Raw genomic sequence first — 23,826 nt, forward strand, 5'->3', positions numbered from 1 at the left:
ACATCTGATCCTGTACCAGACACATAAGGGGAGATGGGATCCTCCTTGAGCCCACACAGACCCCAGGGTGAGTAAGATCCACGTTCTACCCAGAAACGCCCCTTGTGAGAAGCAAGGCCTGGCTAACCGACAGCATCTACACCACACAGAACCCTCACCTTCTCATATAAGCAACACACGACATGCATGTCAGCCAGCCAGAGAAACCCCAAACAAGGGTCAACAAAAGAACACTGAACCCAGCTGCTTTCTTGGAGATCCTGGTATGACACCTCCTGGAATATAAGGCTTTTGGAAAGTTACTGTTTTAAGATCGCTCAGCCTTTCCCCTCTAGTATCTTAACTAGATATCAAGAAAAACTTGAACCAAAGGACTGGCCCAACCTGGATATATTCTAGAGTAGAAGGACAGCCGGAAAGAATAGAAAAAATAGTCAGCTGGGACCATGAAAAAAAACATTAAAGGGTCAAAAGGGATTATACCAGGTAAAGAGACCATGGCTAGTGTTTTTTGCCTCTTTCTACTTTTATTTTTCAAATTTTATTTCTGTGAAAATGTATGTTTACAGAAAAATACAAATCTGGGTAGCAACTGGGTGTTTCAAGAAAACACCATGGACACAATTGTCTCCATTCCCACGGGGAAGTGAAGGCGTTTGATAAAAGGGCCAAGGGTGCCCTCGTGTGGCCACGGAGGGAAATGCCGCGGCTGCAGCAGAAAGGAGGGGCTCGGGGAGCTGGTCATGAAGTCATCGGCTCCCTTCTTTCAAAAGGCCTTGGATTCCCCACAGGCTTTTCCGTCTTTTCCACTCCTTGCAGTTTTGTTATTCCTGTCAGAACTTAGAAGTTCGAGTGCTCACGTGGTAAGCTTCGATTGCCATCGAGAGGAAGGGCTTTATGTTTTATAAAAAATATATACTAATCTACACGAAGCTTCGGATGAGTTGAAAGGCCACTGCAGAGCCGCAGCCCTGCCAGGACACGCAGCAGAGGTCTGGAGTGGGGACTGTGCGGCCAGGATGTGTGGGGAAGGAACCAAGCTGACGGAGGCAAAGCAGATTCCGAAGAACAAAAGCAGCTTTAGTTTGCCTGGAAAACAGGCTCAGCTTCTGTCAGCTTCTGTCTCCACTTCCGTTATCAAGAGACCAGAAGCCGATTCTAGGGACCAGAAGAGAATTTAGGGTCACACCACAGAGATTTAATTTCATGCCAACCCAACAACATGAATGTGACCTCCGGACATGTAAGGAGAGTAACACTCAAGATGATGACATATGAGTCAATAACCTATTTCTTCAAAGAAAACCTTTGCCACCTGTACCAGAGGTATATGCAATGACGCAACCCACAATTATAAAGCACATGCACGACCAAAACAATGTTTAGGTGTCCTTTCAAAAATATGTTCAATGTTCTCTCACTAGGTAGTCTAAGAAAATCTTCTCAGGGAAGGAAATGGAGACATCCAAATGCACAGAAGGCACTCAGCTCCAGACTGTGAAAGCCGGCCTGCTCATGGATTTTTTTTTTTTTTTTTTTTGAGACCGTCTCACTCAGGTTCTTTTTTTTTTTGAGACAGAGTCTCACTCTGTCGCCCAGGCTGGAGTGCAGTGGCATGATCTCGGCTCACTGCAACCTCCACCTCCCAGGTTCAAACGATTCTCCTGCCTCAGCCTACCGAGTAGCTAGGATTACAGGTGCGTGCTATCATGCCTGGCTAATTTTTGTATTTTGAGTAGAGGTGGGGTTTTGCCATGTTGGCCAGGCTGGTCTCGAACTCCTGACCTCATGCGATGCGCTCACCTCAGCCTCACAGTGCTGGGATTACAGGCGTGGGCCACTGTCACAGATTTTTTAAAACTCTAAGATCATTAGCTTAACATCTATAAAATCTCCTCCATGACATGAAGCCTTAAACCTAGGGACAGAAACACACTGAGACACAGAAACACCGTCTGTGCTTCAGTACACGGAGCATTCTCTGGAAATCCCTAAGACAGACTTAAAGGCCAGTGCCGTGCCTGAAAGACGTTTTGAACAGGCAAGGAGTATAAGTCAATACACTCCTGTTGTAACATGGAAAAATACTCGTAAGGTGTTAAATGAAAAAAAGACCAGAATATAAAACTGAATATGCAGCATGAGTACAACCAAAGTTAAACCCACACACTCACACACCCCATCTATAGAGAGACTGGAAAGAAACACGCCAATACCAATAGTGGTTATGTTACAGAAGGTTGGGACTAGCGGTGATTTTGTTGTTTTGACTTTCATTTCTCCAAATCTTTGATGAGCATGTGCCACTCTTTTATAATGAAACAAGCAAACAATAAGTTCTTACTACTTACTGAGTGAATAGTTGCTACTTAACCAATTATCCTAAAATTATACCAAGGAAACTAGGTTTGGGTCCAGCAAAGGATTCAAATGTGATATTCACTCGAGGTAAGGAGAGTGGGATGGTGTGGGCTAGCACAGCAGAAAATTACTAGACCAGGGGAATCCACGGTCCTGAATTGAATTTTGGCTCTGTGTGACCCTGGGTATTGGATTTTGCAGCCTGACACATGAATGCTTGAACTAGAATAATGATTCTTAACCCTTAGTGGGTTACTGACCCCTCTGTCTATGTCTGAGGGTTCTGGGAACCCTCTCTCCAGGAAAAAGGAAACACACACACACACACACACACACACACACACGCTCACAGAACTTTTAGAAGTAACTCTAGGAGGCATATGGACTCTCTGGAGGTCCACGGACCAAGTTAAGAACACTGGTCAGAGGCTGGGTGTGGTGGCTCACGGCTGTGATCCCAGCACTCTGGGAGGCCGAGGTGGGTGAATCACCTGAGGTCATGAGTTCGAGACTAGCCTGGCCAACATAGTGAAATCCCATCTCTACTAAAAACACAAAATTAGCAGGGCATGGCGGCACGTGCCTATAATTCCAGCTACTCAGGAGGCTGAGGCAGGATAATCGCTTGAACCTGGGATGCAGAGGTTGCAGTGAGCTGAGATCGCGCCACTGCACTCCAGCCTGGACGACAAGAGTGAAACTCCCTCTCAAAACAATCAAAAAGCCACTGGTCAGTATGCTGTCTTCTCTAGCTCCAGCTCCACAGCCAAACGAAAGCACAGTAGTTCCACTTCCTGTGTCTCTGCTAAGGGCCTGATCTAGCAGATGCCAAGATATGCCAAGGTCACCAGCTTCCTGTCCTAACCAACAGCCACCTCTCAGAAGGCTGGCTTAACTACTCAGCCCCAGTCTTCTTAGCAGATGGCAAGGAGCCCTGGCGAAGATTTTAGTCTAAAGAGAACCCTAGGCTGCTGATGCAACATCGAGCTGTTAAGTCAAGCACAGCAAAAGGTCACCCCTTTTCCGGGGGGGCTGCTACCGAACCCTGGTATTCCAACTAGAAACGTGTTTTAAGGACACCCCTTTTCCGGGGGCACTGCTACTGAACCCTGGCATTCCAACTAGAAACGTGTTTTAAGGACACGGTTACTCCAGCCTCAGAACTCTCCAATGTGAGTAGGTAAGTACAGAGGGGATTACAAGTGAAGCCACAAAAAACAGTATTTGATCAGCAACAAAATATCTGAGACTTTCTTAAGCTACCTACGGCATATACTATTTTGTTCCATTTCTCATTTCTGTCATCAGCCGCTCACTCAGCTAACCCCAGGATTCAAATAGGACCACTGGTTTTTAATTTTTGAATATTCTATGTTAAAAACAAAACAAGCTCTACTTCAAATGTCCAAACAAAAATCATACAGTAGTAAAACTGCTACAAAATGGTACTTTCAACAGGCTGGAGGTGGGGGTACGGTTGCCTTCTGTGTGCCTCAGTCACACCCGGGGGTTTTGCTTACCTAATTCTGCTTCTGAAATAAGAAACATCAAAACAGCCAAGTGTCAGGAATGTGCCATTTACTGGGTACTCCCCCCAGACTCTGCTCCTCCTTCTAGGATTATTAGGGTTTCTCTCCCCGATTCCCCACCACCCACCCATGGCTAGCTCCCTTCGTGGGACTGACACAAGGTAGGTCCCATCTCGAAGAATGACCTAGAAGCGGGTACCAGGGCCTCCAACTGGAGGCAGAGAGAGCCACCCCTCCTCAAGAAACACCCTTGGGTGACAGAGAGAGCATGACATTCTAGGCAGTGCTGCCCAGCCCAGACTCCACAAACAACCCTTTTGGCCTTGAAGAAGCAGTCCAAAGCTGAGGGGCAGCTTGAGCCAGCTTGCAATCCCTCGGAGTTTACTGAGGGCTTTTTGTTGTTACTGATGACAGCAATTCCTCCTTGTAAACGAGCCACGCTACAACTCCCTGTAACTCAAAATGCAGGAAGGCGGTTGGGGGAGGTGGGTGACAGATTCACTGGTTTTTGTGTTTGAAGACAATTCCACATAATGCTACTAATGGGCCACTGGTAGGATTCCTCTTGCCACCCCACAGGCCACTGCAAAGCAAGTTACTATAAACACTTTTCCAACTGTGCAAGAAGTTTCTAGTTAACTGGCAACAAGCCTGAAAATTTGGTTCCGTATGTAGGTACAAAGCTGGTTCATCAAATCCCTGTTCTGGCCCTCAACCCAATGCATTTCAACTAAGGCATCGTCCACCTCCTTCTTAACGTTTATCAGACACTTAAACAGGTACTGTCCAGCCACTCCTGGGAGCCGTTTCCCCCTTTCAGCCACTGGGCTGCTCAATTGCTCAGAAGCCTCTTGGTCCTGGGCTCCGTTGCTAGAGCCTTTACAACTTTCCAGAACCTCCCCCCCTCCCTTTTCCTCACTCCTTTCATCCTCCGTGGGCTCCGGGTTTTCCTCCTGGGACAGGGACTCCTGGCTCGGGCATGGGCCCTCCACAGCGGCAGGCTCGCCTTCCCGCAGAGCAGGCCCACAGGGGGCCCTCTCCCGGGGGCCCCTGGCCAATTCTTGGCTATTGCCAGACTCTTTGGGGGTGGACTTTTTCTCTTCCAAGGCCTGAATGACATCCTCGGGAGCGCGAGGAACTTCTCTCAGCTGTCTCACTCGCTCTCTTTTCTTCCTCCTTAAATGAATCCAGGAGTTTTCTATGGCCGTTAGGAAAAGGCTAACTTCCTCTTTTCCACAGGGAACTCGTTTATGCTGGACCTGTTTGGAGGAAAAACAGAATTTTATGGGAAATCACTTTTCCCCTCTCTCCAAACTCTCGATGAAAAAAAGAAAACAGAGAGAAGGATCGTTATGAGTACTTCGTCAGTATGGTCACCCAGGTACCTTCAAATCCGTGAGAATTTGTTCAATCCATGCTGTGACAGCCACGATGCCTTCCGCCGTCTCAGAGCCCAGGGACGATGCTCTGAGGGACAACTCTTTCATCACGGATGCCAGCACCACAAATGTAATGGGCTTCCTTGGTTTCTCTAATTTTCTCCGCTTACTTGGTGGTGACTGAAGAAAAAGGAAGCATGGAAAAGAGAAGAAAGTGATCCGAATAATTAAACCTCATGCATTGTAATGAACTCAGAGAAAATTTCCACAACTTCTGCTACCAATCACAGAGCACGGAAAACACAAAGGCTTTTGTATGTGTTATTTCCAGCACTTAAACCAACCCTGCAGGGTGCGGTCGTCCCTGCCTATAATCCCCGCACTTTGGGGGCCATGGCAGGATCACGTGAGCCCAGGAGTTTGAGATCAGCCTGGGCAACACAGTAAGACCTCCATCTCTAAAAAAATGTTTAAAACCAGTCAGCCACAATGGTGTACACCTGGAGTCCCAGCTACTCTGAAAGCAGAGAAGGGAGGATCATGTGAGCCCAAGACTTCCAGGCTGCAGTGAGCTCTGACTGTGCTACCACAATCTAGCCCAGGAAATGGGGTGAGACCTTGTCTCTTTAAACAAAAAATTTTTTTAACTAAAAAAATAACCCCACAAGATAGAGTTCTGGCATCTCCCTATTTTACAAAAGGGAAAACTAAGATACAGAAAGGCTATGTCACCACAGCTCAAGGTCACATAGTAACCGCAGTTAGGACTGAACGCTCAACCCAAGTTCTTTCCAGCCGTACCACACTGCCTTTGTTCTGCCTGTCACGACGTAACTCCTCCAACTGCTAAACGTCCTTCATGTACCTGTGGTACCCAAAGCAGACCTGCACAATTATTTCTTCCATGACAACTCAAGGACCCTGGGGGCACTGTGTTCTTTGCTAGAAAGAACTGCATGGCATAAACATCGTCAAGTTGTAGTTTTGCGTTTATATTTGCTGAGGCTTGAGATAAAGCAGCCGGTGAATCACAGCTGTGAGATTACATGCAAGGAAGGATCAGGGCCACTCAGATCACATGGGCAGAGGAGGAGGACTCCTGAATCTTGGCTGACGTCAGGACCAACCCAGCGGCGAGCTAAGCACTGCCGTTTAGCTGGGGAGGGTGACACCAGCGCTGATGAGAAGACTGGATTTGAAAGCTGGTTCCAAGAAAATCATGACTGGCAGCTTCCATTCCATCTCAAGCTGGGAAGGTGAATTATATCCTATCCACTAGAGGGACTCAAGTTCCACTTTAAAAACCAGTGGCACCGGCCGGGTCGTGGTGGTTCATGCTTATAATCCTAGCACTTTAGGAGGCCGAGGCAGGCAGATCAGTTCAGGTCAGGAGTTCAAGACCATCCCGGCCAACATGGTGAAACCCCGTCTCTACTAAAAATACAAAAATTAGCTGCGTGTGAGGGCGCGCACCTATAATCCCAGCTACTCAGGAGGCTGAGGCAGGAGAACTGCTTGAACCCAAGAGCCAAAGGTTGCAGTGAGCCGAGATTGCGCTACTGCACTCCAGCCTGGGCAACAAGAGTGAAACTCCGTCTCAAAAAAAACAAAAAAACCAATGGCACCACTGTATTGAAAATTTATTTTTTTATTTATTTTTGAGATGGAGTCTCACTCTGTCACTGGAGTACAGTGGCGCAATCTCAGCTCACTGCAAACTCCGCCTCTGGTTTCAAGTGATTCTCCTGCCTCAGCTTCCCGAGTACCTGGGACTACAGATGCATGTCACCTCGCCCAGCTAATTTTTTTATTTTTAGTAGAGACAGGGTTTCACCATGTTGGCCAGGATGGTCTCGATCTCTTGATCTCGTGATCCACCCACCTCGGCCTCCCAAAGTGCTGGGATTACAGCCGTGAGCCACCGTGTCCAGCCTGAAAATTTCTTTCTTTAAAGTAAAAACTTTAGGCTGGGCGTGGTGGCTCACGCCTATAATCCCAGCACTTTGGGAGGCAGAGGCGGCCAGATGAATTAAGCTCAGTAGTTTGAGACCAGCCTGGGCAACATAAGGAAACCCCATCTCTACATAAAATACAAAAATTAGCTGGAAATGGGGGTCCCAGCTACTCAGCAGGCTGAGGTGGGAGGATTGCCTAAACCTGGGAGGTTGAGGCTGCAGTGAGCCGAGAGCCCACCACTGCATTCTAGTCTGGGCAACATAGGAGACCCTGTGTCAAATTAATAAGTATGTAAACAAATACAAGTAAAAACTTTCTAAATGGCATTTTTAAAAATGACTCTTGGTTGCTGGGTGCAGTGGCTCACACCTGTAATCCCGGCTACTTGGGAGGCTGAGGTAGGAGGATCACTTGAGTCCAGGAGTTCAAAGCTGCAGTGAGCTATGACCACGCAGCTGCACTCAAACCTGGGTGACAGAGTGAGATGAAGAAAGACTCCCGGCCGGGTGTGGTGGCTCACACCTGAAATCCCAGCACTTTGGGAGGCCGAGGTGGATGCATCACCTGAGGTCAGGAGTTCGAGACCAGCCTGGCCAGCATGGTGAAACCCTGTCTCTACTAAAAATACAAAAATTAGCCAGGCCTGGTGGCGCACGCCCGTAATCCCAGCTACTCGGGAGCCTGAGGGAGGAGAATCACTTGAACCCGGGAGGTGGAGGTTGCAGTGAGCTGAGATTGCGCCACCACACTCCAGCCTGGAGGACAGAAGGAGACTGTGTCTCAAAAACAACAACAAAAAGGATAAAAAAGAAAAAACACTAAGTCAGAGTTGAAGATCTTTTTCTGCTAAAAGGAATCTGATGACTGCTACTGATAATTCCTGTTGTACCTGGCAACACTGACAGCACACACACACGCACACACACACACGATAGGCTCTGATTATTGGGGGAGGTCTTCTAATAAGAACTAATCAGCAGCCTCACAGTGTATACATACACAACAACCCAGCCAGTTTATTCTACTAGGAAACTGTTAAGAAAGGATAAAAAACAAAGTGTGTCTGTGTGTGTGTGTGTGTGTGTGTATGTGTGTGAAGAAACTGCTCTTGAGAAATGAATAGTGGACTCTAAGACCTGTCTGAACCTGAACTTGTTCAATTATGTTTCAGACAAGATGAGACAAATTCATATTGACATTAAGACAGTCATATTGTTATTACTCAATCATCCTGCAAGAGAAACAATTTCGAGTCTACTGAGAGCCGAACGCTTTGCAGTAAGGAGCTTACAATAAGAGTATTAAGCTGGGGACGAAGTGTATGAAGCTGGTGTGCGGGAAGATGATGGGGGCCGAGAATCAGGACTCCCCATTCCCCGTCCCAACATCGAAGGACATGGCCATGGAGAGCTTACTGCAACCTGGTCCTCCTCGCCAGCCCACCCTGCACAGCAAAGGTCATCTACAAGGACGGCTAAAAGGGCAGCACTTCCTGTCTCTTCTCACAGGGGGAGCAATCATGTGCTCACAAATTCTGACCAGTGAAGTGAAGATATTGCTGTTTCTCATTATGCCAAAGCTGGCCTGTGATACTCTCTCCAGAAGTAGGGACGGGCTTCATCACTTCTAGAGATTAAAAGAAGAAAATACATCGTGACCAACTGACAAGAACTCTATCAGGGATCTTTCAGAGTTCGGAGGAAGTCAGAAATCACAAAATCGACACTTATTACCCAGTTATCTTAGGACTAAAATGAAAACTTCCCTGTCTCAAATATGGCTCCTTCACCTGCATCCTGACCCGACTTTCCCAAGTACAATGGTCAGTCAACAAACTTGGGATTTCCGAAGATTTCTTTTTTTTTTTTTTTTTTTTTTTTTTTTTTTTTGAGACGGAGTCTCGCTCTGTCGCCCAGGCTGGGGTGCAGTGGCCAGATCTCAGCTCACTGCAAGCTCCGCCTCCCGGGTTCCCGCCATTCTCCTGCCTCAGCCTCCCGAGTAGCTGGGACTACAGGCGCCCGCCACCTCGCCCGGCTAGTTTTTTGTACTTTTTAGTAGAGACGGGGTTTCACCGTGTTAGCCAGGATGGTCTCGATCTCCTGACCTCGTGATCCGCCCGTCTCGGCCTCCCAAAGTGCTGGGATTACAGGCTTGAGCCACCGCGCCCGGCCCAAATATTTCTTTTTTAAACATTTTCCTTTTATTTATTTTTTTTTAAATAGAGAGGGGTCTTGCTATATTGCCCAGGCTGGTCTGGAACTCGTAGGCTCAAGCCCTCCATTTGCCTCAGCCTCCCAAAGTGTTTGGACTCCAGGCCTGAGCTACTGTGCCAGCTGCATTTCGGAAGATTCCTAATGAACTGCTTTACCATGCACACGCACACACATCATCTTAGGACTGTCTTCAATCTGGCTGTGCTCTACTATAGAAACTAGACATTAAGAGACAGACAGGCCGGGCACAGTGGCTCATGCCTGTAATCCCAGCACTTTGGGAGGCCAAAGTGGGCAGATCATGAGGTCAGGAGATTGAGACCATCCTGGCCAACATGGTGATAACCTATCTCTACTAAAAATACAAAAAATTAGCCGGCGAGGTGGCAGCACACGCCTGTAGTCCCAGCTACTCAGGAGGCTGAGGTGGGAGAATGGCGTGAACCTGGGAGGCAGAGCTTGCAGTGAGCGGAGATCGCGCCACTGCACTCCAGCCTTGGTGACAGAGTGAGACTCCATCAAAAAAAAAAAGAGACAATTCATACTCCAGGAGTTCTCAAGCAAGGCTTTTACATGATGAAAGATTAACTTAACTATGGCTCCCAGCAATTGTTCAGTCCCCCTCTCGTTTATCATGAAAATTCCTAGTGGGCAGGGTCACGGTAAAATATAGGATCGAGTTCTAAGAAATTAATAGTTAAATTCAACACCATAGGTCTCTGGTCGTAGGCAATTTTTACATTTTGCCGCAAACACTAGTACGCAGAAGCTGTCAGTTTTCCCCCAAGTGAAATGATCTTATTTTGCTAATATCCTTATAATTGCAAACCACAAATATTTTAAATGAAGAGTGCTACACTCAAACTGTCATAATCTAGTGTAGCAGGCAAGGCATACATAAATAATGCAAGATTTTAAAGTCTACCCCAAAACCAATCATTTACAATGGCTAATCCAGTTTAATGCAAAGAACTAGGTGAATTTACGGCTGATTTTTGATTTGAAGATGCAATGCTGGAATTACAATGTGAGAGAAGCCTGGTGAGGAGTCGTAGGTCCGTAGAGGACACAGGTTTTACATCTTTTGAATTCCAAGTAGTCAAGGAATGATCATCAATAAGGGAGGAACTGCAAGCGTTAAAAACACATTAGATCACAGAAGCCATCGATCAGGCAAAAACGAACAAACCAACCAACAAAAAACCAGTTCTTAAATTTTAAAATATGCTACGTAGCAGGGTGGTCTACAAATTTCTTTTCTTGTCTTTTTTTTTGAGACGGGGTCATGCTCTGGCACCCAGGCTGGAGTGCAGTGGTGCAATTATGGCTCAGGGCAGCCTCAACCTCCTAGGCTCAAGTGATCCTCCCACCTGTCTTCTGAGTAGCTGGGACTACAGGTGTGTGCCACCGTGCCTAACTAATTTTTGTACTTTTTGTAGAGATGGGGATCTGCCATGTTGCCCAGGCTGGTACAAATTTGAGTCTTCACTTTAATTTCTAGATCTCAATGGTGCAATCAGCCAAGAAACTTTCACATGTGGTGTAGTTTGACACAGATCAGTGTAGCATGTTATATCTCTGTTAATTATGGCTAAGGCAAAAAAAAAAAAAAAAAAAAGCCACAGGCTGAATGAAATCCTTCAATTCTCTCTAGTATTTACAGGAAGAGAAGAGCCATTCTACAGAGAGATTTGATGCGCACGAAGCCACAACCTCTTTGTTTTCACAAAGCAGCTTCTAGAAAAATCTCAAGGGGAAAGGGGACAGGGCAGAGAGGAGACCCCAGTGCAGTGGCCTTCTGTTTTTAAAAAAGAGATAGGGCGTTACAATGTTGCCCAGGCTGGCCTTGAACTCCTGTGTGCAGGTGATTGTCTCACTTCAGCCTCCCAAGTGGCTGCAGCTACAGGTGCACATCACCACACCCAGCCCATTTCTTTCATCTTAATCTGACAGGTCGTTGTTCAAAATGTCCTGAAATCATCCCCAGGATTATGTTAAAACAGTAAAAAGTAAAAATAGCAGCCGGGTGCCATGGCTCATGCCTGTAATCCCAGCACTTTGGGAGGCTGAGGCGGGCAAGACTCTGTCTCAAAAAAAAAAAAAAAAAGTAAAAATAGCAAGGGGAAGAAAACTCACTGCAGAGTGCTACCTGTTTGAGAAGGAGTGATGATAAGTAATAAATACAGGCATGTATTTCCTCGAATTTGAAAAAATGGCCCGGGCGCCGTGGCTCACGCCTGCAATCCCAGCACTTTGGGAGGTCAAGGCAGGCAGATCACTTGAGGTCAGGAGAATTCAAGACCAGCCTGGCTGACATGGTGAAACCCCATCTCTACTAAAAATATGAAACAAACAAACAAGAGCCGGGCATGGAGGCGTGCACCTGTAATCCTAGCTGCTCGGGAGACTGAGGCAGGAGAATTGCTTGAACCCAGGCGGCAGGGCCTGCGGTGAGCCGACATCGTGCCACAGCACTCCAGCCAGGGCAACACAGCAAGACTCTGGCTCAAAAATAAAAATACAAATAAAGGAATGATAAAGTATAAAATTGTTTAAATAGTAACCCATGAGGAAGTAAAGGATTAGGATGAATGAGATAGGAGAAAGAAGTTAAGACTTCTGACCATTCTTTTGAGATTTGATTTTTTTTTCATTTCACAGGTAGATAAATTAGAAATATATTTTATTACAAAACAAAATTAACAACAAAAAAGGCACTTTCTAAAAATCTGAAGTAAAATGAAACAAACGAACCTCTGTCCTGACTCCATGGCAGAAAATTCAGAGTGGAAACATTCCAAATGACTTTGAAATCCACCGTGAGAGTCTCCAAGGACAAAAAAGAAATGTAAAAGTAAAAAAAAAAATAGCTATTTCCAGAAACCACTTTGTTGATGGTAACGTTACTTTCAAGACTCTTGTGGTCTATTGTGCGATGAAATTAACGAGTAATATGTTTGCTGAGGACTGGATTTTTTGGCATGGGATTTTTTTTCTTTTTTTAAGAGATTAGGGTCTTCTGGTTGCCCAGGCTGGCCTCAAACACCTGAACTCAAGTGATCCCCCCGCCTCAGCCTCCCGAGTAGCTGGGATTACAGGTGTGCACCACTGCAGTCACAAGATTTTTTTTTTTTTTTTGAGACGGAGTCTTGCTCTGTCACCCAGGCTGGAGTGCAGTGGCCGGATCTCAGCTCACTGCAAGCTCCTCCTCCCGGGTTCACGCCATTCTCCTGCCTCAGCCTCCCGAGTAGCTGGGACTACAGGCACCCGCCACTTCGCCCGGCTAGTTTTTTGTATTTTTTAGTAGAGACGGGGTTTCACCGTATTAGCCAGGATGGTCTCGATCTCCTGACCTCATGATCCGCCCGTCTCGGCCTCCCAAAGTGCTGGGATTACAGGCTTGAGCCACCGCGCCCGGCCGTCACAAGATTTTTGAATGGGAGATATAGATGGACAATTGATGAAATTAAGTAAAAACCTGCAGATGTGAAACTGAATAAAGTATCAGCAAGTATATGCCGGGCACAGTGGCTCACACCTGCAATCCCAGCACTTTGGGAGGTTGAGGCAGGAGGATCACTTGAGCCCAAGAGTTTGAGACCGAATGGGGCAACATGGCAAAACTCCATCTTTACCACCAACCCCCCCTCCCCGCAAAAAAAAAAAAAAATCAGCTGGGTGTGGTGGCAAGGAAGAGAGGGAAGGGGAGGGGAGGGGAGGGGAGGGGAGGGGAGGGGAGGGGAGGAGTGGAAGAAAGAAGAAGGGAGGGAGGGAGTGAAGAAGGAAGGAGAGGGATGGGAAAGGAAGGGCCAGGGAGAGGAGGAAAGGAAAAGAAAGGAAAGGAATCGACAAGAACTCGCAACATATTTTATCTTAAAAATAGTAATTCCTAGCTCTGCTGAAAAAGCCTCTAGAAACAATGACTAACCTGGTACCATCCCTAGTGCCCAGATGAATACCTTTAAATATGACTTCCCAGTAAAATAAACCAGATCTCCTGGGAGAAATGGTTGATTCCAGATCTGAGAGAGGAAAAAATACGAGCCTAGAACAACCTGTGATACCAGAAAGCAAGAAAGCCATCAAAGACTACAGTGGATATGATAAAAAAGACTCACAAGCCAAGCTGAATAAATTCTCCATGGCCAAAGATGGTTAACTGTACCTCAGTAAAGATAGTAAGTGTAATGAATTGAAAATATATTAAAAAATCGTAATCCAGAGGGACACAGTGGCTCACGCCTATAATCTCAGCACTTTGGGAGGCAGAAGCAGGAGGATCACTTGAGCCCAGGAGTTCGAGACCAGCCTGGGCAACATAGTAAGACCTCATCTCTATTTAATAAAAAGAAAAAAAAAAGTAATCCATGAGTTCATAAGACTCTACGAAATAATACCAAACCACCCTCTTTGGTCACTTTTGGAAGATGCTAAGGAACCACCAACTCATTGTTTTTATTTATTTTATTTTATTTATTTTTTGAGACAGAGTTTTGCTCTTGTTGCCCAGGCTGGAGTGCAGTGGCGCGATCTCGGCTCACTACAACCTCTGTCTCCTGGGTTCAAGTGACTTTCCCGCCTCAGCCTCCCAAGTAGCTGGGATTACAGGCATGCACCACCACGCCTGGCTAATTTTGTTTTTTTAGTAGAGACAGAGTTTCTCTATGTTGGTCAGGTTGGTCTCGAATTCCCGACCTCAGGTGATCCACTCGCCTTGGCGTCCCAAAGTGCTGGGATTACAGGCATGAGCCACTGTGCCCAGCCAACTCATTATTTTTAAAACTGATAAAGCAAAAGAATGAAACTTTTTTTTTTTTTTTTTTGGAGATGTAGTCTCACAGGCGGAGTGTAGTGGTACAATCTCAGCTCACTGCAACCTCCGCCTCCTGGGTTCAAGCAATTCTCCTGCCTCACCCTCCCGAGTAGCTGGGACTACACGCATGTACCATCACACCCGGCTAAATCTGTATTTTTAGTAGAGACGGGGTCTCACTATGTTGGCCAGGCTGGTCTCAAACTCCTGACCTCAGGTGATCTACCCGCCTTGGCCTCCCAAAGTGCCGGGATTCTAGGCATGAGCCACTGTGCTCAGCCAAGAATCAAACATTTATCCTGTTTTACTAGATGGACTGTACTTCAAAGTTATTAATAACTAATACGGAGAAGTTTCCTCTGTATGAACGGACAAATAGAATTGGAATGTCATTATTTGCAACTCTAAATGAATTAATGGATCTCGGCAATGATCATGAATGACTGCTCACATCACGAAGACACAATCTAACATTATGCACTTCCAGGTGGTAATATATACCGTCTACACACACCGCCCACACATACCACCTACACATACATATACCGCCTACACACACCGCCCACACACACCGCCTACACACACCGCCTACACATACCGCCCACACTGCCTACACATACACATACCGCCTACACACACCGCCCACACACACCGCCCACACACACCGCCTACACACACCGCCTACACATACCGCCCACACTGCCTACACATACACATACCGCCTACACACACCGCCCACACACACCGCCCACACCGCCTAAACACACCGCCCACACACACCGCCCACACACACCACCTACACATACACATACCGCCTACACATACCGCCCACACACACCGCCCACACATACACATACCGCCTACACACCACCTACACATACACATACCGCCTACACATACCGCCCACACACACCGCCTACACATACACATACCGCCTACACACACCGCCTACACATACACATACCGCCTACACATACTGCCTACACACACCGCCTACACATACACACACCGCCCACACACACCGCCTACACATACACATACCGCCTACACATACCACCTACACATACCACCTACACATACCACCTACACACACCGCCTACACACACCGCCTACACACACCGCCCACACACACCGCCCACACATACACATACCGCCTACACACACCGCCTACACATACCGCCTACACATACCACCTACACATACCACCTACACACACCGCCTACACACACCGCCTACACACACCGCCCACACACACCGCCCACACATACACATACCGCCTACACACACCGCCTACACATACCGCCTACACATACCACCTACACATACCACCTACACATACACATACCGCCTACACACACCGCCTACACACACCGCCTACACATACCACCTACACATACACATACCGCCTACACACACCGCCTACACATACCACCTACACATACACATACCGCCTACACACACCGCCTACACACACCGCCTACACACACTGCCCACACACACCACCTACACACACCGCCCACACACACCGCCTACACATACCACCTACACATACACACACCGCCTACACATACCACCTACACATACACATACCGCCTACACATACCGCCTACACATACCGCCTACACATACCGCCTACACATACTGCCTACACACACCGCCCGCACACACCGCCTACACATACACACACCGCCCACACACACCGCCTACACATACCGCCTACACATACCACCTACAAAGTATTCTTGCTCCCCCTCCCACAGGAAAAAAAACAAGAATCAACCCTGTATCTGATCAAGCTTCTTTTCTTTTTTTTTTTTTTTTTTGAGGCAGAGTCTAGCTCTGTCGCCCAGGGTGGAGTGCAGTGGCATGATCTCGGTTCACCGGGTTCAAGCGATTCTCCTGTCTCAGCCTCCTGAGTAGCTGGGATTACAGGCACCCGCCACCATGCCTGGCTAATTTTTTTCTATTTTTAGTGGAGACAGGGTTTCGCCATGTTGGCCAGGCTAGTCTCAAACTCCTAACCTCAGCTGATCCACCTGCCTCAGCCTCCCAAAGTGCTGGGATTACAGGCATGAGCCACCATGCCCAGCGCCCCACTCCTTTTTTTTTTTTTTTTTTTTTTTAAGACAAGGTCTTGCTCTGTCACCCAAGCTGGAGTGCAGTGGTGCAATCACAGCTCACTGCAGACTCAAACTACTGGGCTCAAGCAATCTTCTCATCTCAGCCTCCCAAGTAGATGGGACTACAGGCGCATACCACCACTCCTGGCTATATATTTTTTTTTTTTTGTAGAGACAGCGCTGCTGTACTTAAAAATATGCTTCTATCTGTATTTAATGTTGAATTATCAGCTTTAGACAGTTTCAGTTGCCTTAATTCTGTTCTATTCAGATATATTTTTATATATTTTAAAAATTGAAATGTACATACAGAAAAGCGTATCTGTTATAAATGTTAAGTCTTATTTACCAGGAACCCAAATTCCCTCTCATGCTCACTCACCGTTACCAACCTCTCTCAGTATCCCGATTTCTATCACCACGGGTTATACCTGTTTGCAGTCTTCAGTATCTGACTTCTTTCATGTAAATTATTAAATTATTATTATTGAGATGGAGTCTTGTTCTTGTCGCCCAGGCTGGGGTGCAGTGGCGCAACCTCGGCTCGCTGCAACCTCTGCCTCCCGGGTTCAAGCAATTCTCCTCCCTCAGCCTCCCGAGTATCTGGGACTACAGGAATGCGCCACCATGCCCAGCTAATTTTTGTATTTTTAGTAGAGACAGGGTTTCACCATGTTGGCCAGGATGGTCTGGAAATCCTGACCTCAGGTGATCCACCTGCCTCTGCCTCCCAAAATGCTAGGATTACAGGCGTGAGCTGCTGCGCCCAGCCTTTTCATGTAAATTATGCGTATGGGATTCATTCATATTGTTGTGAAAGCGGGTTCATTCACTGGAACAGAATTACTGTGTAGTTTCCAGCTTCTGAATATACTACAACTTATTTACCGTTTCTACTAGAGACATTTCAGGTGCTTCTAATTTAGGGCTATTATGAATACTGTTACTGACTTTTTGGAGCCTCCAGTAGATGGAGAGTAATACCATCTACTTCACTCGACTGCTGTCAGGTGGAAATAAAATGAGAATATAATGTATTGAAGTACTCAAATAACAACAAATATTATATCCAGTGCTTCAAATATACTAAATCTACTGGTTCTTGCTCACAATGTTGCTCTTCAATGTAAGTCCTACACCATTCCTTTAAACATTCCACAAACACTGGGAGCACCACCCACCTGCCCACAGCCAGACGCTGGCGACTCCTCCTCCGGAAAGCTGTCCCTGACTAGCCCCAGCCTGAGCCATTTCCTTTTCTCAACTCCTGGCCACTCTTGCTACCACCATCCATGTCAACACTTACTCACATGCAAATCTGCATCAATAGCGCTACGTGTTTTTCTTTCCTATAAAACTGATCATTGTAAAGAACAGAAAACAATGTCTGATTTGTTTATCATCACAATGAAGACCACACTTAAGAAGAAAAGTAACTAAGAAGAGGGTCCTAATAAGCTTTGGCTTTGCTCAAGAGCTCAGGCCCCTGGCCATCACATCCATTTGGTAGCATAATGCACAGCCCGATACAGTACTGGTTTTCAAACTCTTTCTTTCTTTCTTTTATTTTGAAACCAAGTCTCTGTCATCCACGCTGGAGTGCAGTGGCGTGACCTCGGCTCACCGTAACCTCCGCCTTGCAGGTTCAAGCGATTCTCCTGCCTCAGTCTCCCCAGTAGCTGGGATTACAGGCGCGCACCACCACACCCAGCTAACTTTTGTATTTTTAGTAGAGATGGGGTTTCACCATGTTGGCCAGGCTGGACTCAAACTCCTGACCTCAGGTGATCCGCCACCTCAGCCTCCCAAAGTGCTGGGATTATCAGCCACCACAGCCAGCCCAAACCATTTCTTTCTTTTTTTTTTTTTTTTTTTTTTGTTTTTTTGAGACGGAGTCTCGCTCTGTTGCCCAGGCTAGAGTGCAGTGGCGCGATCTCGGCTCACTGCAAGCTCCGCCTCCTGGGTTTACGCCATTCTCCTGCCTCAGCCTCCTGAGTAGCTGGGACTACAGGCGCCTGCCACCGCGCCCGGCTAATTTTTTGTATTTTTAGTAGAGACGGGGTTTCACTGTGGTCTCGATCTCCTGACCTTGTGATCCGCCCGCCTCGGCCTCCCAAAGTGCTGGGATTACAGGCGTGAGCCACCGCGCCCGGCCGCCCAAACCATTTAACAGCAAGACACTTTCAACAAATAAATCAATGTATAAAATTGATAAAAGCAGATGAACTCTTTAAAATGAGAGGGAGGCCTCAAGTACCAGCCTGATGTCTGCCCCGCCCTGGGCCCCTGCACGGCACCCCTCAGCTATGTGATGGGACTGAAAACCTATGGAGCAGGGAGCCAGGCTCTGAAAACCTATGGAGAAGGGAGCCAGGCTCTGTCAGGACACCACCTCCAACACGCACAAAGTTGCCTAATTAATTTGACACCTCTCCTCCATCTGCTCTCCAAAAAGCTCTCTAGTTCTCACTCCCTAGACAGTCAGTCAGGTCCCAGGCTTAAAGGTAATGTCTTCAATGTAGAGGATCCTTTTCAAGCCCAGAGTTCCTGAGCAGCGCTCACACCAAGAGTGAACAACTCACTGGGGCGACATTTTCCCCCTTTTCTCTTAACAAACGTCAAACTTCCTTAAAGCAAACCAAAATAAAGCTAAATAATGCCTTGGGCAATGAGAGGAGAGCTGGAACAAAGAGGTAAGTGGCTTGTCAGAATTCTGCAGAGAACAGTTTGTAGAACACGCTTCCTTATATTCATCATTAGTTGAAATTATGGAACGAAATTCTATCAACATTAGGACCTGTCTTTTTGTTGCTAAAATAAATCCAGACAACAGGAATGGGCTGAGTGTGGACACGTGAATCACCAGTGAATTAGAATTTTTCAGCATTCAGCACCAACAGAAACGAGTCAGGAGGCCTGCGATAAGTGAAAACAGAAGTTGCCATAGTAACTTGCACATTTACCCTAAAATGGCGGGAGTGGGGGTGGGGAAATAGGTCAATGTTTCTGCTTAACTAGCTCTATTCCTTGTCTAAAGGAGCATCCTCCTCCTTCCTCACCCCCAACAGGAGCGAGAGGGGGAAAGTCAGATGGGCTTTTCAAAAAACGAGGGCGGGGAGAGAGGTCTAGGAAGAGGGAAGAGAACCAAGAGGACCGCCAAATACACGCCTCGTGAGTACCCTGGGACGACCCCCTGGGGAAAGCAGTTGCTGATCAAGGGCAGCAGCGCTAAGAAACTGTTGCTGGGTTACTACAAATCAGGAATTGCCGTTTTTTCCTGTAGCGGTTGAAGTGCGTCTAATGGAACACTTGGGAGTGCATTATTAGCAGCTTTTGGGGCTGGGGTACTGGTGGGGAGGGAGGAAGACTCTGGCATGGGGAAATCTCGGGCCCTTAGCATTCTGATGGTTGAGAACTAAGAACGGGGCTGAAGGATGCCCCAAAAACAGAGAAGAGGAGGAGAGGGAAGCGTAGGGGGTTCCTTTTCAAAATAAGCTGGTTTTGTTAACACAGAAGCAGTGCCCTTTACTATGTGGACCTGACATTACTACTCATCCAGGAGGGCCAGGAGGACTCGGTCTCCGAGCTGGTGTGGCGTGCCAGGGCGCATTGTCCGCTCTTCCACCTGCGCTGCCGACCCATGGGGGAGGCGGGTTAAGCAGAAAGCACTTGAAAACAGGTGCAGTTCCACTGTCCTGCAGCTGTGCCTCCACGGGGCTAACTCAGAGCATTACTGATGATTTTAACCCTGTGGTGTGAGGGCCCTGGTATTCTAGAAAATGACAGAAAGGATAATCCTTCGGGGTGGTGAGGGGTGTTAAACAAGGAGAAGCATCTTTTAAAGCAGAGACTATTTCAAACACAGACCTCTAGATACCTTATGCACTGGCCAGGAGTCTACGCTTCAGGGAAAGGGCCATTCAAATGGCACTGGGGAGCGCACTTCAACCCCGCAGCGCTTCTAGCTGCAGAGCAGGACAGGCTCCACCTCGAATGTAAGCTCCCGTTTTCAGAAACATGGCGGCGTCTGCAAACTGTTCCCTTGTGCTACATGTCTCTACTCCTCTACCCTACAAGGGCAGGGAAAGAGACTCAGACACACAGCAACAGGTAAGATGACTTCAGAGACCAAGAGCGGCCAAGAGCTTGGGAGAGCGGCACCCAGGACCAGCCTGCCGTAGGCGCTGGGGGGAGACGTAAAGCAGCAGGTGTCGGTCCCCGCACATATAAGGAAAGGAAGAGCCCGTGCTGAGCAGGGTGTGCAGACGCTTCAGTTGGGAATCTCCAGGCAACAAGAAGCCAACCACACCTGGGAGGGAACTGTGAGAACCAGCGGAGGCTATTCTGTCACTGCCTCTCAGCACTGCCCAGATCATTGGGTCTGGCCAGCTCAGAGGCGGTTTTCCTTTACCTATAGCAGCACTGAGGACAAAGAGACATTTGTGAACAAATCTTTTTTTTTTTTTTTTTGAGACAGGGTCTCACTCTGTTGCCCCAGGCTGAAGTGCAGAAAGTGCAGTGACACGATCGGGGCTCACTGCAGCCTCCACCTGCCGGGCTCAAGTGATCCTCCCACCTCAGCCTCCCCAGCAGCTGGGACTACAGGCATGCGCCATCAAAATACAAAAATCGTTGTATGTTTTGTAGAGACGGGATTTCACCATGTTGCCTAGGCTGGTTTCCAGCTCCTGAGTTCAAGTGATCAGCCCACCTCGGCCTCCCAGAGCGTGGAGATCACAGGTGTGAGCCACCAGGTCTGGTCACAAATCATTTCTTTAAACTTTTTATTCCAGAAAATGTTCTAGCATACACAAAATAGAAAGAGATAATGATCTATCACCCAGCTTCAAAAATGGTTAACATTCTGGTGCGAATCTGAAAGCCGAGATAGAACCCTTCATTAGAACGATCCCCGAGTGTTACACATCAAAACCTGCAATCCAAAAAGTCAACTTCTGCGTTCTCCAGGAGCCCCAGGAGGCAGCTATTCTAGGAAAGCGGCGGTGGTAAGGAAACGGAAGAGACCTCACTTTCAATTCCTGAGGAATGTCCACCAGCGTAATTATACCTGCAAAATGTTTCTACAGGTTATGTTACCTCAATTTTCTTTTTTTTTTGAGATGGAGTCTCGCTCTGTCGCTCAAGCTGGAGTGCAGTGGCCATATCTCAGCTCGCTGCAAGCTCCGCCTCCCGGGTTCACACCATTCTCCTGCCTCAGCCTCCCAAGTAGCTGGGACTACAGGCGCCTGTGACCACGCCCGGCTAGTTTTTTGTATTTTTTTTAGTAGATACGGAGTTTCACCGTGTTAGCCAGGATGGTCTCGATCTCCTGACCTCGTGATCCGCCCGTCTCGGCCTCCCAAAGTCCTGGGATTACAGGCTTGAGCCACCGGGCCCAGCCCTTGTTTTTTTTTAAATATTTTATTTTATTTATTTATTTATTTTTTTTTTTTTTGAGACGGAGTCTCGCTCTGTCACCCAAGCTGGAGTGAGTGGCGCGATCTCGGCTCACTGCAAGCTCGGCCTCCCGGGTTCAAGCCATTCTCCTGCCTCAGCCTCCTAAGTAGCTGGGACCACAGGCACCCACCACCACGCCCGGCTAATTTTTTGTATTTTTAGTAGAGACGGGGTTTCACCGTGTTAGCCAGGATGGTCTCGATCTCCTGACCTCGTGATCCGCCCGTCTCGGCCTCCCAAAGTGCTGGGATTACAGGCTTGAGCCATCACGCCCGGCAAAATATTTTATTTTTAATACTTTTGAGACAGTCTTGCTCTGTGGCGCAGGCTGGAGTGCAGTGGCATAGTCTCAGCTCACTACAACCTCTGTCTCCTTGGTTCAAGCAATTCTCGTGCCTCAGCCTCCCTAGTAGCTGGGATTACAGGTGTGCACCACCACGTCCAGCTAATTTTTGTATTTTTAGCAGAGACACGGTTTCACCATGTTGGCCAGCAGGTCTCAAACTCCTGGCCTCAAGTTATCCACCCAGCTCAGTTTCCCAAAGTGCTGGAATTACAGGCATAAGCCACTGTGCCCGGCCACATTTTTAATTCCTAAAAGACACATTTCTGTCTGCTGAGCAAATACCACTGTGTTATACAAACTCACAGAGGAAGGCTCCACGGGCTCCAGGACCAGCCTTCTAGGTGTCTTGGTGACAACCCCTTTCCATTTTGACATAAGTATTTGGGGCAAACTTCAGTTAAACAGGACACTAGTGATTCAGTTCACTTATGACTGACCGAAACCCACCATGGGCTGGCAGGTGGCGAATCTGAGCAAGGTCTGTACTTACTGGTACTGTTACATCATCATAAAAACTCCAAGCTAAGGCCCATCTCATCGTCCGACCTTGACAGAATTCAGTGTAGGTGACTTTAGGAACCTGAAACCAACAAAGATAGCATCTCATCAAACTGAAATCATTCTACCAATATGTTTCTGGCTGCCGCCTCATGCTATATTATGTTGATCCTTCTTTTTAATCAGCTAACAAACAATATTATCAAACAACAGTTATACACAGCTACCTAATAATAACTCATCTCTCAATAAAGTTGTATTTTTTTCTCCCATAAAACATAAGAGAATTTATAGATGTGACTTAAAGGTTCAAATATATGAAACACCAAAAACACAGCTCTTTAGAGAATTATTTGTAATATGACTCAAGTGAGTTTTTTTTGTTGTTTTTTTCTGAGACAGAGTCTCACCCTGTCACTCAGACTGGAGTGCAGTGGTGCGGTCTCGGCTGAATGCAACCTCTGCCTCCCAGATTCAAGCAATTCTCCTGCCTCAGCCTCCCGAGTGGCTGGGATTACAGGTGAGTGCCACCATGTCCAGCTAATTTTTGTATTTTTAGTAGAGACGGGGTTTCACCATCTTGGCCAAGCTGCTCTCGAACTCCTGACCTCAAGCAATCTGCCCACCTTGGCCGCCCAAAGTGCTGAGATTACAGGTGTGAGTCACCATAAGTGGCCTCAAATGATTTTTTGTTTTCTTTTCTAGAAAGAAAGCCAACTAAAGCCTGACTAGATACAGATAGATAATCTCTTTTATCAATCAGATTTTAAGAAAGGTAAAGGAACAAGTTTGTAGCTCTCACAATTTACCCAAGAAATGGTATTGTGAGGAAAAGAGGAAGAAAGAATAGGATGTCAGAGAGAAACCAGAGACCAGAAACTCTGCTCCTCCCACCGATGTGCATCTGACGCTTTTGCTGAGAAGTCCTCTGACTCACACCAAACACCAGAAACTGGGAGGAAAGTGGAAGTGGCGGGGGGTGCATTTATTTTATTTAAAAGAAAATTGTTTTGGGAGACAGGGTCTCACTCTGTCGTCCAGACTGTAGTTCAGTGGTGTGATCTTAGCTTGCTGCAACTTCGACTTCCCAGGCTCAATGGATCCTCCCACCTCAGCCTCCTGAGTAGTGGGGACTACAGGCACGCGCCATCATA

The 23,826-nt window shown here is 47.2% G+C and overlaps 1 protein-coding gene across 10 annotated transcripts in view; it reads right to left on the reverse strand.

Moving 5' to 3' along the window:
- Positions 1-507: 507 nt before the first annotated feature.
- Positions 508-23,826, reverse strand: part of METTL16 (methyltransferase 16, RNA N6-adenosine) — a 90,158-nt gene continuing 66,839 nt past the window's right edge. For 7 of the 10 annotated variants that reach the window (XM_074018211.1, XM_015437375.4, XM_074018208.1 and 4 more), the window contains 3 exons: positions 22,665-22,754; positions 5,276-5,449; positions 3,712-5,149 (listed from right to left, as the gene is read on the reverse strand). In XM_074018211.1, coding sequence (XP_073874312.1) covers positions 4,526-5,149; positions 5,276-5,449; positions 22,665-22,754 — 888 coding nt within the window. In that variant the 3' untranslated portion in view covers positions 3,712-4,525. Of the gene's footprint in view, positions 1,159-3,711; positions 5,150-5,275; positions 5,450-22,664; positions 22,755-23,826 lie in introns of those variants that run through there. The other 3 variants (XM_074018209.1, XM_074018210.1, XM_065532251.1) reach the window with 1 other exon arrangement.

Source organism: Macaca fascicularis, chromosome 16 (genome assembly GCF_037993035.2).
Source record: "Macaca fascicularis isolate 582-1 chromosome 16, T2T-MFA8v1.1".
NCBI classification, from domain to species: Eukaryota; Metazoa; Chordata; class Mammalia; order Primates; family Cercopithecidae; genus Macaca; species Macaca fascicularis.